The 20259-nt window shown below is 53.4% G+C and overlaps 1 protein-coding gene across 1 annotated transcript in view; it reads right to left on the reverse strand.

Annotated features, from left to right (window-relative positions):
* Nucleotides 1-20259, reverse strand: part of ADGRD2 (adhesion G protein-coupled receptor D2) — a 45212-nt gene that overhangs the window by 4622 nt on the left and 20331 nt on the right. Inside the window, exons 13-29 of the mRNA XM_072882881.1 lie at nucleotides 18908-19019; nucleotides 18411-18545; nucleotides 17980-18100; nucleotides 16840-16945; nucleotides 16502-16557; nucleotides 15257-15383; nucleotides 15041-15144; nucleotides 14292-14394; nucleotides 13518-13671; nucleotides 12599-12732; nucleotides 11842-11957; nucleotides 10033-10153; nucleotides 4837-4878; nucleotides 4573-4626; nucleotides 4066-4210; nucleotides 3440-3498; nucleotides 789-819 (exon numbers count right to left, since the gene is read on the reverse strand). Of these exons, the coding sequence (XP_072738982.1) occupies nucleotides 789-819; nucleotides 3440-3498; nucleotides 4066-4210; nucleotides 4573-4626; nucleotides 4837-4878; nucleotides 10033-10153; nucleotides 11842-11957; nucleotides 12599-12732; nucleotides 13518-13671; nucleotides 14292-14394; nucleotides 15041-15144; nucleotides 15257-15383; nucleotides 16502-16557; nucleotides 16840-16945; nucleotides 17980-18100; nucleotides 18411-18545; nucleotides 18908-19019 (1720 nt within the window). The remainder of the gene's footprint in view (nucleotides 1-788; nucleotides 820-3439; nucleotides 3499-4065; nucleotides 4211-4572; nucleotides 4627-4836; nucleotides 4879-10032; nucleotides 10154-11841; nucleotides 11958-12598; nucleotides 12733-13517; nucleotides 13672-14291; nucleotides 14395-15040; nucleotides 15145-15256; nucleotides 15384-16501; nucleotides 16558-16839; nucleotides 16946-17979; nucleotides 18101-18410; nucleotides 18546-18907; nucleotides 19020-20259) is intronic.

The following is a 20259-nucleotide window of genomic DNA, read 5'->3' on the forward strand; positions in this document are numbered from 1 at the left end:
GGTCTGGGGCTTAGGAGGGATTTCTGGCTTTAATTCTACCCACCTCCATGGCGACATTGGCCTTTCTACAACCTGAAACAGAAGCAGCCAAATGGCTGCTTTTAAGCTCATAAATCCAGCCCCGTCTGAGAACCCCACCTTCCCTGGCTGCCCTTCTTTGGGAGCAAGTCACTTCTAACGCCCGCCAGCACTTTCTGCAGCAGCTGCTGGTTTAAAATACCCCATGGCAGCAAAGAGCCGTTGCCACCCCTGAAAGCAGGCTGGGTCTTGCCAAGCAGCGAGGTGTGCCAGTCCCTGCAGTGCCTCAAGGACCGGCCGTGCCGGGATGCACAGGCAGAGCACTCCGCATCAGGGACCCGCAGGTACCTGCTGCCCCTCTACTGCCTGCCAAGGCCTGCGACCCGCAGCTTCGCTGTAACGGAGGGGCCCGAGGCGCTGGTGTGCAGCAAGCTGCAGATGCGGAGAGGCAGCGAGAAAGGTGCAGAGACACGGGGAGAAACCAGGCGGGTGCTGTGAGATGGGCACCCTTGGCTGAACCACCAGTGCTGCTGGGGAGAGGCAGCGCAAGCAGTACCGGGGCTTCGTACCCCCTCCCCATCTGTTCAGGGGGACACGGATCTCCCGACAGCCTGGCCAGGACTGCACCCACCAGGGCAGTTTGGAAATAAAACCCTTCCTAAAGCCCGAGCAAAAATCACCTGCCCTCTGGGCAGCACTCCGCCATGCAACCACAGAAACCAGTATCAGCAGTAACAAAAATTAAAGAAAATTATGTAGGCAAATGTTACCTGAGGATTTGAACGCTGTCAGCTCTACAGCCTGAAAGAGGGGAGAACATTTGTTAGCGGAAGGTACAGGTCTTATTGCTTCGCTGCTGGCAACACCCCCGCACGCTCCCCGGGGCCAGGCAGGGCTCCCCAGCACCCAGCTGCTGCACCGCACTCTTCCTCCCACTGAGCCACCGCGCAGGCTGGGAGCAGGAACCTTCATCCCCATCCCCGGGGGACGGGCACCTTGCACAGAGCCCTGGACACAGCTGCACCACCTCTCGGCAGTGCCTGCGGGGCGAGCTGCCGCCCCGCTCCGCTCGCCCTGTCCGGGGACCCCGCCAGCCCCGCGGTGACCCGGCAGGCTGGACACCATGCTGGAGACCAGGGGAAAATCCAGGAGAAGAGGAGAGAGAACTTTCTCCCCCGTGCTGCGGCGGAAAGAGCACGCACAAGCCTGCACCCTGCGCTGAAGTGGATGGTTAATGCCCTGCGAGGTGTGAAATTCCTGCTCCCAGCCCAACAGCAATAAATATCACCAAACAACATTTAAAAAAGCTGAAACACAAAGAACATCTTGTCTGTGTTTGTATCTTCACTCACTCAGTGCTTTGTCATTTTAAGTGTTTTCAAACGTTTTTAAGTAGCGTCTTCTCTTCATCCAAACTATTGTGCAGCTGCCAGTGACATTCTTAATTCACCGCTCCTCCAGCGAGTGCCGTGACTCATTTAGCCAGGGAGCAGGAAAAACAGCACTGACTTACATAACTAACGAGCACCCACAGCAGCACCCATCCAGCGGAGGGTAGCACCATCCCGGCACGGCTACGCCGACCACCTCTGTGCTGAAGATGGGGCTCGGATGGAAGCTCCCCGCAGCCCCGGCCGGCTCGGCACCGCGGGGCTCACACCGACGGAGCACCGAGAGCCGCGCTGCCGCAGAACCGACCTGCACGGGCAGGGGGGCCGTGGCCCCTCTCCGCAGGCAGGCACCGGCAGCAGCCTCACCTTTTGAAGGCTGCTGCGTCCATGTTAGTTAGAAAGGAAACAAGTACATCAAAAATGCAATGTTTAAGCAGCAAAGATACAGTGAAATCCTCGGTGACCCTCACATGGAGGAAAGCGCTTTCTGTCTTTGCCTGCTAGGAAATGCCATGGCCTTGGCATTTCGGAGATCTGCTGCCTCCTAATGCTCCCTGCCTTAGGAAACTCAGGCCCCTGGGCTAATCCCTTTGGCCCACGTCTCGTATCTGGTGCCAGGAGCTTAGCCCTGGTCCCGGTGTACACGGCCAGCACCTGGCTGGCTGAGAAAAGCATCACCTGCGAATGAATCCCAGTTGGCGTTCAGCACGAGGGGAGGAACGGCATTAACCACAATATAAATCATGGGAGATGAAAATATGGATTTTATTGAGTGGCTTCAAAATGATATGCCAGCTATAGAAGTATTATCTATTGGATAAATAAGAGCTGTCTATGTGACACAGGTTTTCAAAGGATAAATATTAGAGAGGGAGAGAGAGATCCTTCAGTGAAAGACTCATATGAAAGTAGTGTTGGATTTTATTCTGAGGAAATTACAGCACTTGTATGTCAAGTGCACAAGGACTGATGATCATTTCAATAGTGGGAGATGGAAGTGGTATCAGAGTAGTCAAATTTAAATTGTTCCCTGCTTTAGGCCATACCTCGCTGAGCTCTACATCACACTCCTGCAGGCAGCACACCCAGCCTGCCCTCCCTGGATGGATGCGGCTCGCCCACCGCAGGGACAGTGAGCCCCCGCTGCCCGATTTTAATTTGCTGCCCCTGGAAGTCTCCTGCCTTGATCCGTACCAACCTCTGCTTGGTGCTTTACTGGCTCAAATTCCCTGGCTCCTTCTGTTCCTGTAAGCCCCTGCCACAATCACTCTCCCGGCGCGGCAGCGGGGCTGGTTCCCCATCGGCTCGGGCGTGAGCTCCCACCTTGGAAATCGGCCGTTCTGGGGCCTCCTCTCTCCTGCCCCAGAACATGCGCTCTCCCCTGTTGCCCTCTGCAGCCTGCCCCTGCCCAGGCCAGGGCCAGCTCAGGCAATCGCCTCCTGAGCCGAGCCCTGCTCTCCCAAGGCCACTGGCCAGGAGCTCCTGCCTGCCAGCCCGCCTTGCTCTCCATCTGATGCTCCTACAGAAGACAGCAAACACTCAGTTGCATCTGGCTTGACTACCAGGAGCGGCCACTACGGGCACAAAAACACGTATCTCAAATGATTTAAATGACTTAAATCAATACACTGCTAATAACGAGTATGTATTTTAATAAACCAGAGTCTTCAGGATGTGTATCAAAACTGTCTTGGTTTTGACAGACAGGCCGCGTGTCCGGACTGGCGCTCAGGAGGAGAGCGCGCGCGCTGTGCCGGCACGCTGCCTGGTCCCTCTCCCACACCCAGCGATTTCTGTAACACCCTGGGACAGGGGGGATCGGCCTTACCCTCAGTCTGCGCACGGGGGGATGAGTCAGGCAGCTTCTGGGACTTGCTCAGCATGAAACCTTGAATTTGTGCCAGAGCTGGTAACACTACCAGGTGTCCGGAGTGCCAGCCCCTCGCTGGAACCGTTGGACACCATTCCTACGTAACTACCACGCTCTGTGTATGGATGAAGGTGGAAGAGTAACAGAAAACATTACATACCGGCCTCTCGGGTGACATAATTGATGAAATCCCCATGGGAATTTTGGCTCCAAAATTTCCTAGGAGGTGAAGCAACACAACGAGTTTGGAGACTAGAGAGTAGAAATATTCATGCTTTACCAAGAACTTGGTGCTTTGTGTCCCCTAAGTATCTCCCACTGAAGCAAAGGGACCAAACAGGTTACCTGCATAATTGCACCCACAAACTGGTTGGAGCATGCAACACCTCTTTTCCCAGAAGCTAAAAACCCTATTTCATACTGCCACCTTTGCCTAGCCTTCTCCAGAAAAGTCATTTTAAGACACAAACATGGATTCTTGCCTCAAGAGAACGCAATGCTGCATAACAGTGATGAGACCCCCTGCCCATGCCCAGCCAGCCTGCAGGCATGAACCCGATCCCTCCGAGATCCACACGCACGAGGTCCCTGCCTTCCCTGGGAATCCTTCATCCCGTGCTGCACTTGCAGCACCAGACCCCAAGTGCTCACATAGGCACAGTGTGCAAATGGGTTCAAGGCAGTACCAAGTGAACGTGCACTAAAATTCAGGCCTTGGGAATAACAATTTTACTGAGGTCTCATCGCACAGCCTGGGCCAACAGCACCACCACCAACCCTCTTTACCTTTGTTGGCGATGTTCCTCACTGGAGGGTCTTTCTGCACAGGGCTCGACAAGGCACTCTCAGCTGCAGTAGGACTCAGTTTCCCTGTCTCCCAGGAGGTCGTGTTTCTTGGACTTGATAAGTAGTTGATGGGATGCGAGCAGTTCTGTAATGACAGGGAAGAGATACAGGACAGTGAAAATTGTAACATGCGTCTTTGCTGGATCTAGGTCCAACTTTAAAGATCTATTTCATCTGCACTGTGGCACCTGGGTCTTTGACTCCCACCCCACCCTGGTACAGCAGGCTGCTGCCTGCTCAGGGTAGATTATCTTTGGGTCTGCACTGTCCAACAGGACAGCCAAGAAGGGAGACAGCCTCTGCCACTCTCCCTACATAGGACAAGTGGGGAGAAAAATAAGACTTCTTTCCATCATCTCCTCAAAGGAGCCCAAACGTACACCTAGGGCCCTCCTCTGGCGGGTGCACGATGAACGAAGGGAGCAGCAGGGCTTCCTTGCAACTTACCGTGAATGAGAGTGCTTTCTTCTTGTCCTTCATCCTCTGGATGGCATTCCTCACCTGAAGCAGAGCAAGGACATTAGAGAGGGCCACAGCAGCTCTAGCAGAGCAAGAGATCCTCCAGCAAGTCATGGAGAAAAAGCAGTCACTGTCCCAGAAGCACAGTCGGGGCTATGCTGCCTGTTGCACCTACAACCCCAGCAACCCCCTTGGCTGCTAATAAACAGTTGCTTGACGAGTGACTGAGCCCCAGCCTGGGGCATCTCTTACCTCGCTGTTATAGATTGCATAGACCAGGAATATGTACAGGCCCTGAAAAGGAGAGAGCACAGGAAGGGTTAGAGATGTACAGCTGGTTTGTGCTACTCTGCTTGGGAGGAAATGGGTTTGATGAGCACTAGCATGGGTGAGGACCCAGGCTAAGGGGAGAGGCACACACGGTGGGCACGGCACAGCCAGGGACAGCTGGGCAGGAAGGACCTTCCTTGAAATGACACTTGAGACCAGGCTCTTCACAGAGAGTCCAAAGGAGAGACGGTCCCTGCCCCAGTCCCTCTTCCTTCTCCTCTCCTCCCATTTCATTTGGGGGGAGCAGGCATCTCTCACTGGGCACTCTGCTTCCCGAGCCCAAAGCTCTCCCGCACTCCCATTCACTCGTGCATGCAAAATCCCCCAGGAAACACCTCCTTCAGATCTCAGAAGCAGAAATCACCAGGAATTAATTGCTAGGGGAACTGAAATCCGGGAAGCAGACCTCTCTTCCCACTGAGCACTGACCCGTGGGGGGCTGTCACCAGTCTCCCACAGACCAAGTGCAGCATGATGCCAGGGACAGTTCCTCCGTCCCATGCACTTACAGACCACAGCATTAATAGGATCCTCTGACCCAAATTCAGTGGGGTACGGACCCAGAGGCTTTGCTCAGCCCCTTCCCGCCGGCACGCTGGGGCTCCAGCAGCAGAGTCTCGGCCACCCTCTCCCTACTTGCCGAACCGGCGCTGCTGCGTGCACACACCGAGGACCGGCAAGCAATGACACGCTCTGCCACGACCAAACGCTCGGCCACAGCTACGTGCCCAGGGCCGGCGTGGGATGTGCTCAGGGAAAGTGCCTGGGGCAGGGCCGGAGTGAGCATCGCCTGGAGGCCACAGCCTGGGGCTAATTACAGCTCCAGACCAACAATTCTGGCCTTAAGGCAGCCCTATCTGGCCCACCAGATTTATGTTATATCTGTGGGGTGTTTGTTATCGCAGCTAGATAAATCAGCTGCAGCAAGAAAAGTAATCCATCTTGTCTTCAATGAGCCTTGCTCTTCATCTGCGAGCTCTTGGCAGGCGTAATGGTAGCAGTACCCTGGCGCCGTGCCATGACCTGTCCTTCAGCCAGCAATGCTGGTCACTCCCCCAGACCAGATTTCTGGCCAGGCTGCCAAGGCAGGTCTTCCTTGAAATAATCATTCTGGATGAGCGCAGGGAGGGGGGAGCGGCGAGGTCGGCTGGGAGGAGAGCAAGGAAGGAGAGGAGGCCCAGCTGCAGCGGCGGGCGGAAGCGGAGCCACGGCTCCGGAGGAGCCCGCTCCTGCCCGCGCTCCTGCCCGCGCGCCATCTTCTCCCGGCAGGGCCTGCGATGCTCTGGCCCCCGCGGCTCCCCGCTCGCAGCGGGGCGGGCACTGGGTGGCCGCAGGCGGGAGCGCGGCACGTGCCGGGGCCCGCAGAGCGGGACGGGTGCTCCTGCCTGCTGTCGTCTGTCCTGCCGCGCTCCGCACAGCCCACCTGGGAGCAACGCCGTCTCCTGCTCCTCTCACCGGAGACGGGTGAAAGTCCCTGCCCTGAGCCAGCCTCAGGACCATCCTTCCAGCTCTACAAGTTCAAATGGAGCCAGCAGGTTTTACCTACACTCTTTCTTAACAGCAGGCACCTCCGCCCAGCGTTCAGTGCTTGGCAGGGTGTTGGTGCTGCTGCCTCCGAAATGCTGGGCCGGAGGGAAGGCGCTGCCCCTGCTCGCCAGCCTGCAGGGCAGCCGCCCCGGCCACCTCCAGCGCAGCACCGCTCCGTCTGGCCTTTCAGTCACTCGGCTGAATTCCTGTGCTGCCTGGCTAGAGAAGGAGTTGTCATTTTTGGTGTCGACGCACACAGTAACCTTGAAGACAGGCTTTGGTTTCCGCAGATAAACAGAAAGCAGTCAAACAAACAAACAGCCACAGCAGCAAAACTTTCCTGCACAACACTAGCGCATGAAGAAGCACGCTGGCCTTAAAGGAAATTCCAAGGCGATCCCTAAGACAGTCAGCAAAGGGGCTGAAATGGGATGGTTTTACCCCTGCTTTCTCTCAACTCCACAGCTTCCCACCAGCATCACAATTTCTTTTCTGGGGTAATCTGCAAATTGACCTGAACTCGGTAATCACGGGACAGAAGGCAAACAAGCACAGCATATCCACGGGCAAAGCCTCGGCTGTCTGTCCACACAACAGCCACGGCTCCTACTGAGCTTTAGGAGAAAAACAAAAGCAGCAATAACTTAGAAAACAAGGGGAGAAAACAAATCCTGATCCAGCACACACCTCAGCTCCTATCTCACCCAAGGTAGATGTCGTGGCTTGTGAGAGAGGGTCTCAGGAGAGGTAGCATCCAGAGGACACATTTATTCATTTCATGGAAAAAAACCCCATATGCCCAGCATCCATGTTACGACAGCCGGCATCCCACAGCCCCTCAGTGACGAACCAAAGGCTGAGCGAGCCCTGGAGCGTGCAGTCTGGGCACTGACGTTGTCAGGCCACAGTCAAGGGGTATCAGCAGTCACTGAACCAGGGAACTTGTCATGGGATTTCCCTTGCCATGCCGGCTTGCAGAGGAAAAAGCAGCCCTGAGTGCTACCGGAAAGAGCTCTCCTGAAGGTTATCCAAGCCCGAGATCCCGAGCAGGACCCCTCTGGTGTGATACACATGCTCATGTTTTTACAGCACGAACATTGAAGCAAGGCAGAAGACGACTGCCAGGATGGTGCTGGGACGCTGTGCTCTGATCCGCCTCTCTGCTGATGTTGATGGAGTTCACCCAAGCTGAGAAATGGGGGTTTTTTTCTGTGAATGAAAAGATGCTGGTGCTGTTCTCAGCTCCGTTCACCTCATCACAGCATTGAGCCTGCAGTTCTCTTCTGCTCAATGACTTAAGCGTGGCATGAGGAGGCAAGGAGAACCGATGCTATATTTAATTACAGTTAGGACCGGCCTCCTGCTACCCTTCTGATATCCTTAATAGTGGAGATGTGGAGAGGCGGTCCTTGTCTGGCCTCGGAACATCCCATCTGAGAGCCGACGGATGTGCGTGAGCAGCGCCCAGCCGCTGGACCAGCGCCAGCCGCAGGCAGAACATCCCTGGAGCGACCACCCCTCTTGTGCACGTGGTGATAACGCCGCATTTCACCCTTGGAGAGCTGGGCCAATGCTACGCTGAAACCAGCCAAGTATGCCAGAGGGAAGCACTGCAAACTCTGCTGCTCCATAGGTGAAAGCTACAGCGGGGGCCATTTTGTATTGCATCCAAAGGAAAAAAGGGAGATTCCTGGAGAACCCTTTGGATCCCAGTGGTTTGGAGGGTAGTACCCAGTCGCTCTCTTGACTTGGAGCCCCCGGAGTGGGATTTGTCCTCCAGCCCTGGGCAAAGGACTCTGAAAAATGTATCTGTGAATCTCCAGTGCAAAGGGACAGGGCTGCCTGTGCGCGTACCCCCAGGCGCTACGGCACAATCTTAGCCCCAGGGGCTGGGCCGAGCCTGGGCCGCTCCCCCGGCCGGCTCCCTGCCTGCTGCAGGGCTCCTCCGCGCCTTCACAGCATCACAGAATCATATCGGTTGGAAAAGACCTTTAAGATCATCGAGTCCAACCGTAAACCTAACGCTACCAAGACCACCACTACACCGAGTCCCTAAGCACCTCACCCAAACGTCCGTTACAGACCCCCAGGGATGGCGTCCTCCCGTGGGGCCCCCCGCCCCACGCAGGCCGGGAGCAGCGTGCTCAGCGCTGCTCGAGCTCCATCTACAGCTGCTGCTCCCGAGGCTTGGGAAGCTCCTGCCAACAAGGGGGCCGACGCTTTGAATCGCAGGTGGCAAGCACATATCCTGGGACTTTTTGTCACCATGTGTCCCTGAGTTTCAGATATCCCGAGGTCCTGGGAACAGTCCTAGCTCAGTGCAGAACTGAGCGCTCCTGGCTGCTGTGACTAATAGAATCTGCTTTGCTCTCTTAACCACATACAGGCTGCTTAAAGTTTTAAACTCTTTTGATGAAATCAGTAAACTTAGAAGCAAATATTAAGTATTGCTTTGCACACCAGGGTTACTTTCTGCCCTGCAGAGATCCCTATTAATACTAACATATTAACAACATGACTCTGAAGTACGGTAGTTACAGCCATGGCCCTGGAAGACACCAAGACAAGCAAATAGCCTTAAAAATGTAGCCAGATGATGCTACCTAAAGAGGAACGACAAGGCTGAAGGAGATGACATGACTCACCCAAGGTCTTGCAAGTCAGAGCTAGGAACAGCACACAGACTTCCAGCCTCCCCGAGCAAGGCTCTGATCACCAGCGCACATCGCAAGCTGTTCCACCTAACGCTCCGGCATCCCATCAGATTCCAGTGCAGCTCTCACTGGGCACTGGGAGCATCCCTGGGGAGCAGCTGCATGGCTGCAGGCAATACGGATTTTAGGGGTAAAGATTTTCAGTCCTGATTCTTAATTCTTCTTCTCGCGTCTCCTTGCAATAAAGCTGACCTCCAGGCAAAGGGAAGGTGGTTCTGCCTGTACAGTCCTTGGGCCACCACCTCTAAGTATGTCTGAACATCAACCAGACGGAAAACACTCACCCTGGAACACACACCATCTAAGCAGCAATCCAACACACTATGGCTGGATGAGACCTTTGAGACGCTCTCCATGAACAGCCCTATCCTAACAGCGATGCTGGCACACGTGGCCCATCCCTACCCTGTAGGAATGAGGCTCATTTCACTGATGCAAATAGCAGGTGGGATGTCTGCCCCATTAAACTGGACAGTTACCATTTTAATTATCCATTAAATGACCAAATCAAAACTGTAATGAAGTTCCCTTCAAGCACGTCAGTTTGGAAGTGTCATTTTGCAACCATGCTAATGTCAGAAAAATCTAACATGAGAAACAAGATTTCAGCTGGAAAGCTGTGGCACCAGTGGGACACTCCAGAGACTGGTGCTGAAGGGCCATGAGATGAATAAGCTCTCCAGAGCTGTATTTCATATCTTGGGAGCATGAACTTAGTTTCCTCTGACAAAACAGCCCAGCAGCTTGAAAAGCTGGGTTGGGCTTCAGAGCCGACAAATGTCCCCGACTACTGGGACAGGTAGAGTATGCTGAAGCACAAGAAACTGCAGATACCTGCTTGGCTGTGATGTGAGGATCCACCTGGTACAAGACTCACCTGGAGGGAGTTCAGCACGATGAAGACATAGGCCCAAATGATGCTGAGGTGGACAAGGACCCCACACACCCAGGTCAGCCCCAGCACGGGCAGCAGCACCAGGATGGGCTTGGCTGTGGCCCTGTCAGGAAGAAGAGCTCAGGGTTACCTGGGTGCATTTCAAAGCCGAAACACTGCGCACCGGCACCCGCCTCCCAGCCACCGGCTCTCCACGGGGGTCTCTGCCGTGCCCCACGTCCCTGAGCCCAGGCTGTCCTGGCAAAGCGCCCCAGCCTCCAAGTGTCCTTCCTGGCTCTGCAAACCCTGCCCAGGGTCTTGCCATGATCTGTCTGGGGCATCTGCACTAGGTTACAGAGCACGGAGTGGATCTGCCCTGAAAGAGCAACATGGGTTTAGGAGCACCCTGGCCAGTATCTTGCGCTTTAGAAGAAACTTTCCGTGTCCCCATGCTAGAGACAGCTCTCCTCCCCCAGCAACTGCCTTTCAGATGATGTGTCCACCAAGAGACACCCAAGATGGTAGCTATGGAAGAAATCCCTTTGCAAACAAAATTAGTTAAGAGTAGAAAACCCAAACATTTCACCTCCCAGCCCCCAGTGTGCCAGCCCTGCTCTTTATTTATCACTGAGAGTTAGCAAGAAGGGAGCTCTTTGACGTCATTAGCTATGAGAAAACAGCTATTTTCCCCCCAGTTGCTGCTACAAGGAGGGCTTCTGTATTTGTTTTATTAGCATATAGATGTCACCCTGCCCTCCAGCAATGCCCTATCTTTGTTCTTCTGTAAATTTGGGAAAATTTATTTATGATACAGGGGAACAATGCGTGTCTAGCAGGGGTATCCGGCGCCAGCTAACAACAATAAAGATTCACAGAGGATGATAAAGTAATGACTCAAGCAGCAGTTTTTTAGAGGTCTCTCTATATTGACTGATTACAGAAGTCCACGCCGCCTCTTTCCCCATGTATGTAATCCCCACCAGCGTTACTTTCAATCCACCAAGTCCCAAACTTATCTAGAAAATGCTTTTTCTAATGGCAAACAGCCAAAACCCCTGCACTCTCTACAGCTGGCACCCTGCTGAGGGGCACACACAAGTGCTAAAGACAGGACAGGTATGAGAGAAATTCAGTTACGACCCCTTCAAACTGCAATGTGCTGTGAAGCAGAGAGGAGCCGCTACTGCGGCTCGGAGCTCTACACAATTCCGTGGAAATTGGGCACCCAGTTGGGTCCTTGGGTTCCTTGAAACACCCCAAGCTGCTACCTCGCTTCCCCGCGGTGATGTTTTGCAGGACATCTGCACGCCTGCCGGCAAGCTGCTCAGCAGGATGGCGGGCTAACGATCGCAAAGGGGCAGACAGCTCGGCAGTGGGCTCGGCAGTGTCGCCCGCGTTCCCACACACGCTACCACCGCTGCAGACGATGGAGACACCAGCCGTTCCCAGGCCCAAAGTACTGCTCCTGGCGATGCCAATGGCCCCAGGGGAGCTCTGATTTCAGCAGGCACTGCCAAGGGTCTCCCGTCCCAAAGTGTTGAGATTTCGGAGGGCGAGTGCAGATGGAGTCCAGCACCAGGTTCCCCAGGCTGAAAGTGCTGGCTGGGCTTCTCAGTGGCACAGACATTAGAGCAGACAGACTACCTTTGGGTGATGCACAGTTACCCTGGAGGAGAAAATCCTTTCTGCCCTGACTCCCCCAACTCACGGTCTCTCACTTCGCCACGGCAAAGACCCTCAGCTTAACAGTAATCCCACCATTTCACACCCAGAGCAGCCATGGCTGGGAAAACCAGCCCCGTCCCTGCTCACCATATCTGTATTCCAATCTGGTTCTCCAGGCTGCTGTTGGGCGTCAGCATCTTTGATCTCCTGCGAGCACTGGAGACAGTCACCATCACCACCCGGAACAGCACGAAGGTGTTCACCTGCCAGAGAAGAGCCATTGGACCCAGCAACCTTCTGTAACCTCAGCTCCAGTGGGGTGAGTCTTTTCTGCTGGGAACTCAATAACTAAGTGTCAGAACTCAGGGAGAAATGTATCACTCCTGAGAAAGCAGTGAATAAAATACTTCGGAGAGCTATCCACGCAAGGATGAAATCTATAAAGCTTACCTCAAAACTTCTACAGAGTGTCCTCCCTGTTAAGTGTCTACTCTGGACCCCATTGCACCTTTTTCTGCTACTATGCTGTTGTATGATGATACTGATAGTACTTCAAGGATGTAGATGTTCCCATATTAAAATCAGACCTTTAGTTAAGGCAATGTCACAGTCAACCTACACATTTATCTACACTCCTAATTTAACAGCTAACACAAGAACTGGTCAGCAAAATTTTCTTAAAGCACTCTTTTCTATCAAAAAGCTGCTTTGGTTAAAGAGAATTATTTGCGTTGTGAAACTATATCTAAAGCATAACAAAAATTCTCCTATAAAAGCAGCAGGTACTATGAGCCCTGCGAGCAAGCACCTTCGCTAGAGAAGTGCTGACACCCCTGACTCTGCAATCCTTTCCTAAATCCAGACACGAAGGAATCACCCCTTCCTGGCAGGCTTTGGCACTTACGGCCAGGATGAAGAGAACAGGCCCAACAAAGGCCCAGATGACGTTGGTCTGAACGTTCAGCCAGCAATGGTTGTCTGCCACATACTTGTTAAAGGAAGTTGCAAGGGTCACACCCACGATAACAACTGGAAGGCCTGCAGAAAAAAAGCACAAATTAAACGCCGGGAAAAGCAGGCATGACCCATTCAGGGCAGCTGTGCTCTAGACAATTGCTTCAAAACCCCCATGGCCAGACACGCTCCAGCGTGAGCCAGCTTAGCCTCTGAAACCCCATGAGCAACATCAATTTACTGCAGCTGAAATCTGTCCCGGCTCTGCAAGACCAGATTTATACGCTGTCAGCATCATTCTCCTAAGTATAAAGCATTCCAAGTCCTGAGTCCTGATCAAAGCAATTTACTCCTCAGATTGCTTTTTTAACAAAATGGAAAATCAAAGACAGAAACCAACCCAAAATATTTGAACCAGTTGCCCAATGTCCAACTAGGTGTGTGTTTTGCAAGGAGCACTGACCTAAAGAGGGTCCTCTTTGATATGAAACTCAGCTTATTCAAATGAATTCTACGTCCCTAAAGGGCTCACTCAGAATAAAGAGTGCTTAGCCAGGAACATATTTATATTTTAATTACTATCAGACGGTAGTAATGCTCTCCAAGAACAAAAACTTACCATAAACCTCCTCCTCCTTTTTTTTGTATTGAACTCTTGGATTTAGAAAAATAACAGAAATGCTTTTTAACTTACATTCCAAGACTGGCAATTTGACACGTAAAGATAAGAAAGCCTCTGCAGAGCAGTGGCACCTGGCTCTCATATTGAACCAAACCAAGCATTCGGGAATCTCGCCTATTGAAACTTTTGCTAGACAAAAAATTGACACGTTTTTCTGAGCGCCCAACGCAGAGGAGTCTGTAGATACCCCAGCCCGTCACATAGTAGAACTTCATTCTCCTGTCTTCACTCATGTTGACTGCTACCACTTTGCTCCACAGGAGAAGCCCCTCTACCAGCATCCATGAAAAGGCTGCCATGAAGAAGAGATGAAGGAAAGCAGTGACCGTGAAACACACCGCCTGGAGAGAAGAGAAATCACACGCCGTTTCAGGAGGGAGTCCTCTGGGAGCTTCTGAGTGCGTGTGGTCAGGAAGAAGAGAGCAACCTGCAAATTACGCTGCAGAATGTGCAGAAATATATTTAGATATCCACAAGCACCAGGAAGAGTTCTTAAAATTGCGACACATGAACAGTCCAACTGCTGTAGCCCACACTCATTTCATCTGTGTGACCACCTCAAACCACAGAAGAGGGAACTGATAGCATCTTTTCCTGCAGTTCTTGGACTTTCCTTGCAGGTCTCTCATCTCAGAGCTGCTTGATCCAGCCCCAGGATATGGAAGAGGACACAGAAAGGGACAGAACTGTATGTTGCTGTTTTGTAACTACTTAAATTCCCGAAGGATTTTTTGTCAGAAACAAACTGTCAGAAGAAAGAGGTGAATTTTCCAGACAGATTGCACGATGTATATATACGTATCTCCAAACACAGAGACACAACGCTTTCCTAGATGCAAGCTACAGGTAATTAATGAAACATTAATAAAAGGGATTACACTTCTGTTCTGTTTGTTCTGACAATAATTCTTAAGCAGGCCTGGTGCTGCTGGCCAAACAGGACACTTTCTAGTGAGCTTACCTGGTTGGTCTTGGCCAATTCACTGAACATGAGCAGAGCTTCTGCTGCAGCTAATGCAAAGATCAGGTTCTTGTGCACAGTTGTTCGTTCATTCTTGGGAACACTGAAGAAGGAAAGAAGAAACCCTCAGCTCCAGTCAAATGAAAGGGTGCGCATGTTCTCACTAGCCCTTGCTGGGCTGTGCAGACCTGCCTGGGTGATCTGCTACTCGCTGCAAAGATGACAGTCCAAAGAGGCAAGGGACGGCCCTGGTGTGCAAGCACTTGGTGCTGGGGACGCGCTTGGGTCTGGCTGCTCAGACCTGCCTGTTTCTTGGAGCCAAGGAACAGGCAGCGAGGGGGAGGCGGAGGGAGCCACTGCTGTGCTCACAAGGCAGATCTCTGTGCTTGCCAAGTGACACAGAAGTGTTTACAATTGAAGAAACAGTCTTTGCTCCATTTATTTTACAAAAATTAACTCTAGCAGAGCAGCTTTTGTGGTAAACTTTGTCATTGATACAAATCTTTCCACAGGCACTCAGGTGTGTGCACAGTTCATATAAGCATCTCCACAGAAACAACCAGCACTGCAGCCCCTCCTTACCCAACGACCGCTCCCCTCCCTTCCCTCTGCTACCGACCACCAGTGCGGCTCCCCAGCCTCGCCCCGCATACCTGCATCACCCCACACCGCCAAAGGATACCTTGCTCTGAAGCGAAATAGCAAACAAAAAATACAGAGAAGGCTACAAGTGTCTGGACTTTTCTTACCCAACTGCCAAGAATAAAATGAAGGTAACTATCAAAGCACAGAAGGAAACTCCACATCCAATAAAAGTCAAGGTCTGCAGTGTGAGCTCCTCCTTAGTGGTCCTCTGCTCCAACCATGAAACAACAGAAGACACAAAAACCCCACAAATGAACCACAGACTGCTCGCAGGTCTGGCATCCACCCCACAGAGCAGCAGAGAAAGGCTCCTCGCTCACCTGCATCTCGTACACCTGCAGCAGCACAGCAAAATTCGTGGTGTGGTTGCAATAACAGGCAGTGGAGTCTGGGAGAGACGTTACCACAGAGCAGCCAGCTGTGGACCACATCCCACCAGCATCTGGGCTAACATGCAGCAAAAAACAGAGAAAAAACGTGGAAATTACCATCCACTTCAACAGAAAGCCAAGGAGTTAAGAGAATTTCATTCTCCCAGAAGAAGCAGAGTTGAAATGAGGAAAAGGATATCAGAGACAGGTCTCCATATGGACTTCCCTTTGGCTCATCCTGTGTCTCAGCAGATTTGCCTCATCCATCAGGCACACACAAGAAAACAGGTCTAGTGTCAATGTGTGTATTAAAAAGCACAGATCAGCCATCGCTGCTTTAAACAGACCTCAGTAATTGCACAGCTCTGGGAAGAGCTCCTTCTACAGCACATTCACCGAGAGCATCACTGGACCAGACACGTCTGATCCTCTCCATCAGCTTGGCCTGCCGTGGTACAGTTCCCCCAGGCTCTTGATTTTCAGGACAAGCCAGCCTGTCTCCAGCCAGCCAGCTGCTCTCCGCTGCCCGGGCAGCCGGCAAAGCTCCGGATCTGAATTCCCTGTGCAGGGACCAAGGCTGCACCGGGTCCGCTCTGTCCTCACTGGCGGCACTGGCCCTCTGAGCCTGCCCCAGTACCAAGGGAAGATCAAACTCAGAGCAGGGTTAGTGGAACTGTTTGTGCAGCAACCATCTGCTTCCAAAAACACCCTCTTCCCACCTTCCCCAAACTGATCCATGCCTGTTACAAAACAGGGAGCCTAAGGAGTTTTTTTGCACTTGAATGACTTAATTACCAATCCATAATATATCACAGTCCCAGTGCTCTCACTGCGGTGACATTCAGCAAAAACACATCTCAGTGCCAAGCAGTATTTATGAGGCTGGGAGTCCTGCATGTCTGTTGGGCTATATATCTTGGACCAACCCTTCTTTGTTGCAGGCAACAATCATAATTAACTAGGGCTTTCCATTTGGGTTGTATATACCTCATTAAAGGTCACTTGCTTGTGAGTGACTTTTCCAAAGGAAATCTTCCCAGGAGAGTGCTCTACTCCAGCAGATAGAGGATGCCAGCATGCAAAGCAGGCAAAGAATTACAGATCCCTACTCTTACCATTACATTTACGTTATGTTTGGTTTTCCAGTGGAAATAAAAGCTTATAAATCTGGGGACCCGAACTGAAATGAGGCACCTGAGGCTGAAGTTCCAGAAGGCACAGACGGGCCCCACCAGCTTCTCGGGCAGGTCCTGCAGGCAGAGAGGGAGAAGAAGAGATTACACAGCCATGCAGGTACGGTGTGCAGCCCGAGGCAGCTCACTCACTAGGCTGCAACCAGGTCTGTCAGCACAGGACAAACACCTCCCCAGGGAGAGAGGAGTCAAGGTGAGAGACCTGGGCATGGGACAGCCCTAAGTCCAAGAGCCGTGAGCCAAGGCCTCGAGCCATGGCTGGGCACCGCTTGCTGGGTCCGGCTGCGCGATGCCGCTGGCGGGGGGGCGGCTGGGAAGCACAGCCCCTCCTCAGGGTACCTGGACGCGGTGCTGCAGGCGGTAGCGCACAGACGTGCTAATCTCCTGGTAGTCGCCGAGCAGAGCGGACGAGATGACGGCAGTGCCCACCCTGGTGCTCAGGTACCTGTCAGGGAAAGCACGCTGCTCACAGGCACGGGAACCACTAAATGCGCTCAGAAAACAGGATCTCACGTTATACAAGACAGCGGGAGAGATCCAGAGCCACTTCTGGAGTGCTTCAGTGCCACCAGCAAGGGGCCTGGGCACAGGGCAAACTCCCTCAGGCTGCCCGGCAAGCGAAAACGCCGCCGCTCCCCCCGCAGCTGCAGGAGGTGACCGCACTGACCAGGCACCGGAGCAGGCTGGGGGGGGCAGCTGGGCAGCGCAGAGGCTGACCAAGGGTGCGGTGAGCGCGGTGTGTGCGGCGGGATGTGCGGGCTGCCATCCCCACCTAGTGTTCAGAGGGCTGCCCGGAGAGCAGCGGGGCTCTGCTCGCACCCCGCTCTGCCAGCCACCGCCTGCAGAGGCCCCCCGGCTCCAGCAGCTCCTGCCCCAGCCGGAGGGGACCCCGCAGCAGCGCCCGCAGGCTCTGTCCCCAGCCCAGCCCAGCAGAGCGGATAACCTCAGGGGGACCAGAGACACGCAGAAGAGACAGCGCGGTGCATCGCAGCGCGCAGAAGAGACAGCGCGGTGCATCGCGGCGTGGAGAAGAAACACCGCGGTGCATCGCGGCGCGCAGAAGAGACAGCGCGGTGCATCGCGGCGCGCAGAAGAGACACCGCGGTGCATCATGGCGTGGAGAAGAAACACCGCGGTGCATCGCGGCATGCAGAAGAGACACTGTGGTGCATCATGGCGCGCAGAAGAGACACCGCAGTGCATCACGGCACGCAGGCAGCCCCGCTGCACAGCTTAGGCCAAGGTGTGCCAAGGGCCTCTGCCTCCACAAAGCACTGACTCGGGGGCCCCTTTCTGGTGTCCTGTCTCCACAGGCATACTGGAGAAAGCAGGGACAACGATAAGTGGGATGGGATGGAGCAGGGTGGAGGTGACCCCAAACCAGAGGCACTGAGAGGCTCAACGCAGACTTGGAAATGAATTCTCCTGTGGTGCTAAGAGGGCAGCCCTGGGCTGCAGGGGGGTTTCTGTTTCACTCACTTCTGTCCTCCGTCAGAGGCAGCCACGTCCTGGAAGATGGCACTGCTGCCAGCGCCGGACAGGCAGCGCTGCAGGGAGCCGTAGCCAAACCACATGTTTTTCACCGTGACTCTGTGGAGACCTGGAGGGACAGAGCATTGCGGGAAGGGTGCAAGCACTCAGGGCAGCTCCGAGCAGCCCATGCTTCAGCGCCGCTGCCCTAATCTGGGGATGTGATACCAGGGGTCCAGGGCACCCAAAGCTCCAAGCTGTGCCTGTAGAGAGGCTGTAGATAGTCTCTCCCCCACGGCCTATCTCCCTTTCACCAAGGGCATCTCCTCCCCACACTTCTCCAGGCTGCATGTGTGCAGGGTAAAGAGCTCGTGCCATTAAGGAAGATGCTGATGAAGTGCCAAGGGGAGACCCAGGGAAGCACAGGCGTCGTAACCTACCTCTGGCTTTCAGTCTTTGCATCTCTTCTGCGGGAACTTCAATGAGGTCCTGCCTGCCTTTCTCAGGGCTCGGCACCAGGTACACCTCACTGCTCAGCTCCTGTCTGCTCAGCTCCAGCTTCCTGACCTCCATCCCTGTGGAGGGGGAAAATCAGGTACTGAACCAGGGTTCAGCCTTCCTCCAGAGCTATTGCTACAGCAAAGTACCACAAGGACATTATAACCCGAGCCAAGACCACAGCAGCAGCACACAGATCCCTTGCAGTGCAAACCATGTGCATCTGGGATCAGTTTGTCTCCGGCACCCAAAGGTTTCTTACAGTCCTCTTACAATCCACACTTCTGCACGGAGGAAATGGGGAGAAGGCTGTAGGGTTAGCAAGAGATGAGCCAGAGAAGGAGAGGTGCCAGGAGTGGACTTGGACTGGGAACCAGATGGGATGACTAAGCTGGGTCCCGGTGAGATGCCCTCCCCCAGCTCTGCCAGTGCCACTCACCGACACTCCCGTGCTGGATCGTGATCTTCGTCCTCCCTGCGGTCAGCAGTGGGGCCAAGTGTGACACCATTCTGTCGCAGAGCTCCACAACAGCCATGGGCCCTCTAATAACCTGCAAACATGGAGAGAGCAATGGAAATCAGCACTTGCACTGTCAGCTCACACTTCCCACAGCTCACAAGAGTTTTCTTAAATGCCTGGTCCTTGGCAGAAAAAGAGAAGTTGGGACTCAAGGCTTTTGCTTTGGTTTGCTTTGACTTCTTCACTAAAGGATGTTCCCGGTCCCTTCAGCAAGGAGACGAGACTGGCAATGAGGGAAACTTGCTGGTCTTTATAAAAAGCCATTAAAACAGCATGGAAATAAATAACTAAGCAAGCTCCTGGAAAGCAAGTAGATTTTTAGACCTGACTCCTGATTTTTGCAAAGCTGTAGAACAACCTTCCTCTCCTCCCGGAAAAGGTTTCACCCAGAAATAGACCCCACTGCTGGAAGGGTAGCAGGTGACTGGCCCCATTACTCAAGGTCCTGCGTGTGTTGGGCAGCACAAGTGCCACCCCCGTAGTGCACAAACTCAAACCCTTTCTCCTGCAGCAGATATATCCACTGCACCAGCTACACTGGGCCAGAGCTGGTTTTATGCCACTATCGAGAAGCTGCGAGTAATTGTGGCCACGGAGACCTAAGCAACTCTAAGCGATGAGGTAAACTCTGAACTAGTCAGCATCCTTTCATTTCTGGAGGTCCCTGGCTTGGTTCCTGGAGCACTGGCCAGGCCAGACGCTGTCACACATTTCCCAGAGCCAGGTGGAGAGTGCAAGACCATACACCAGACACAAAAGACCCACATGAGAAGGGAAGAAGCTAACGGAGAAAATCCTAACAGGGGTGGGATGATGGAAATCCCTCACACAAAGCCTGACGGTATTTTGAACAGCGTGGGGGCTGATGACAGATAGCTCCTTGGCAGCCCAGCCATGGAAAATACAACGAACCATAAAGCATGAAGGGCATTGCCCTGCCAGAGACAGCAGGATGTGGGAGCAAGGAATCTACAAAGCACCGGGAATCTGCAAACTGTGTGTAATCCTGTAAATCCAGGCTGACAAAGCGGAGAAGCTCGAGGAGAGCTGAGACAACCACCGGAGGGGTTCGCAAGGAAGGCACCACTTGGCTGCACTTGTTTGCAGAAGAATTTGTTTGCACCTCCAACAAAAGAGGCAACAGTAAGGCAGCTGGTCTTTATCTGAGCTGGCAAAGAGGCTCCGTGCCCATGCTTGCAGCATTTTCACAAGCTCCAGAATACGGCCAGAAAGGCTACATGTGACCATGCAAGGACAGGTCCTCAGCCTGT

This window comes from Ciconia boyciana, chromosome 18, assembly GCF_034638445.1.
Source record: "Ciconia boyciana chromosome 18, ASM3463844v1, whole genome shotgun sequence".
NCBI lineage: Eukaryota > Metazoa > Chordata > Aves > Ciconiiformes > Ciconiidae > Ciconia > Ciconia boyciana.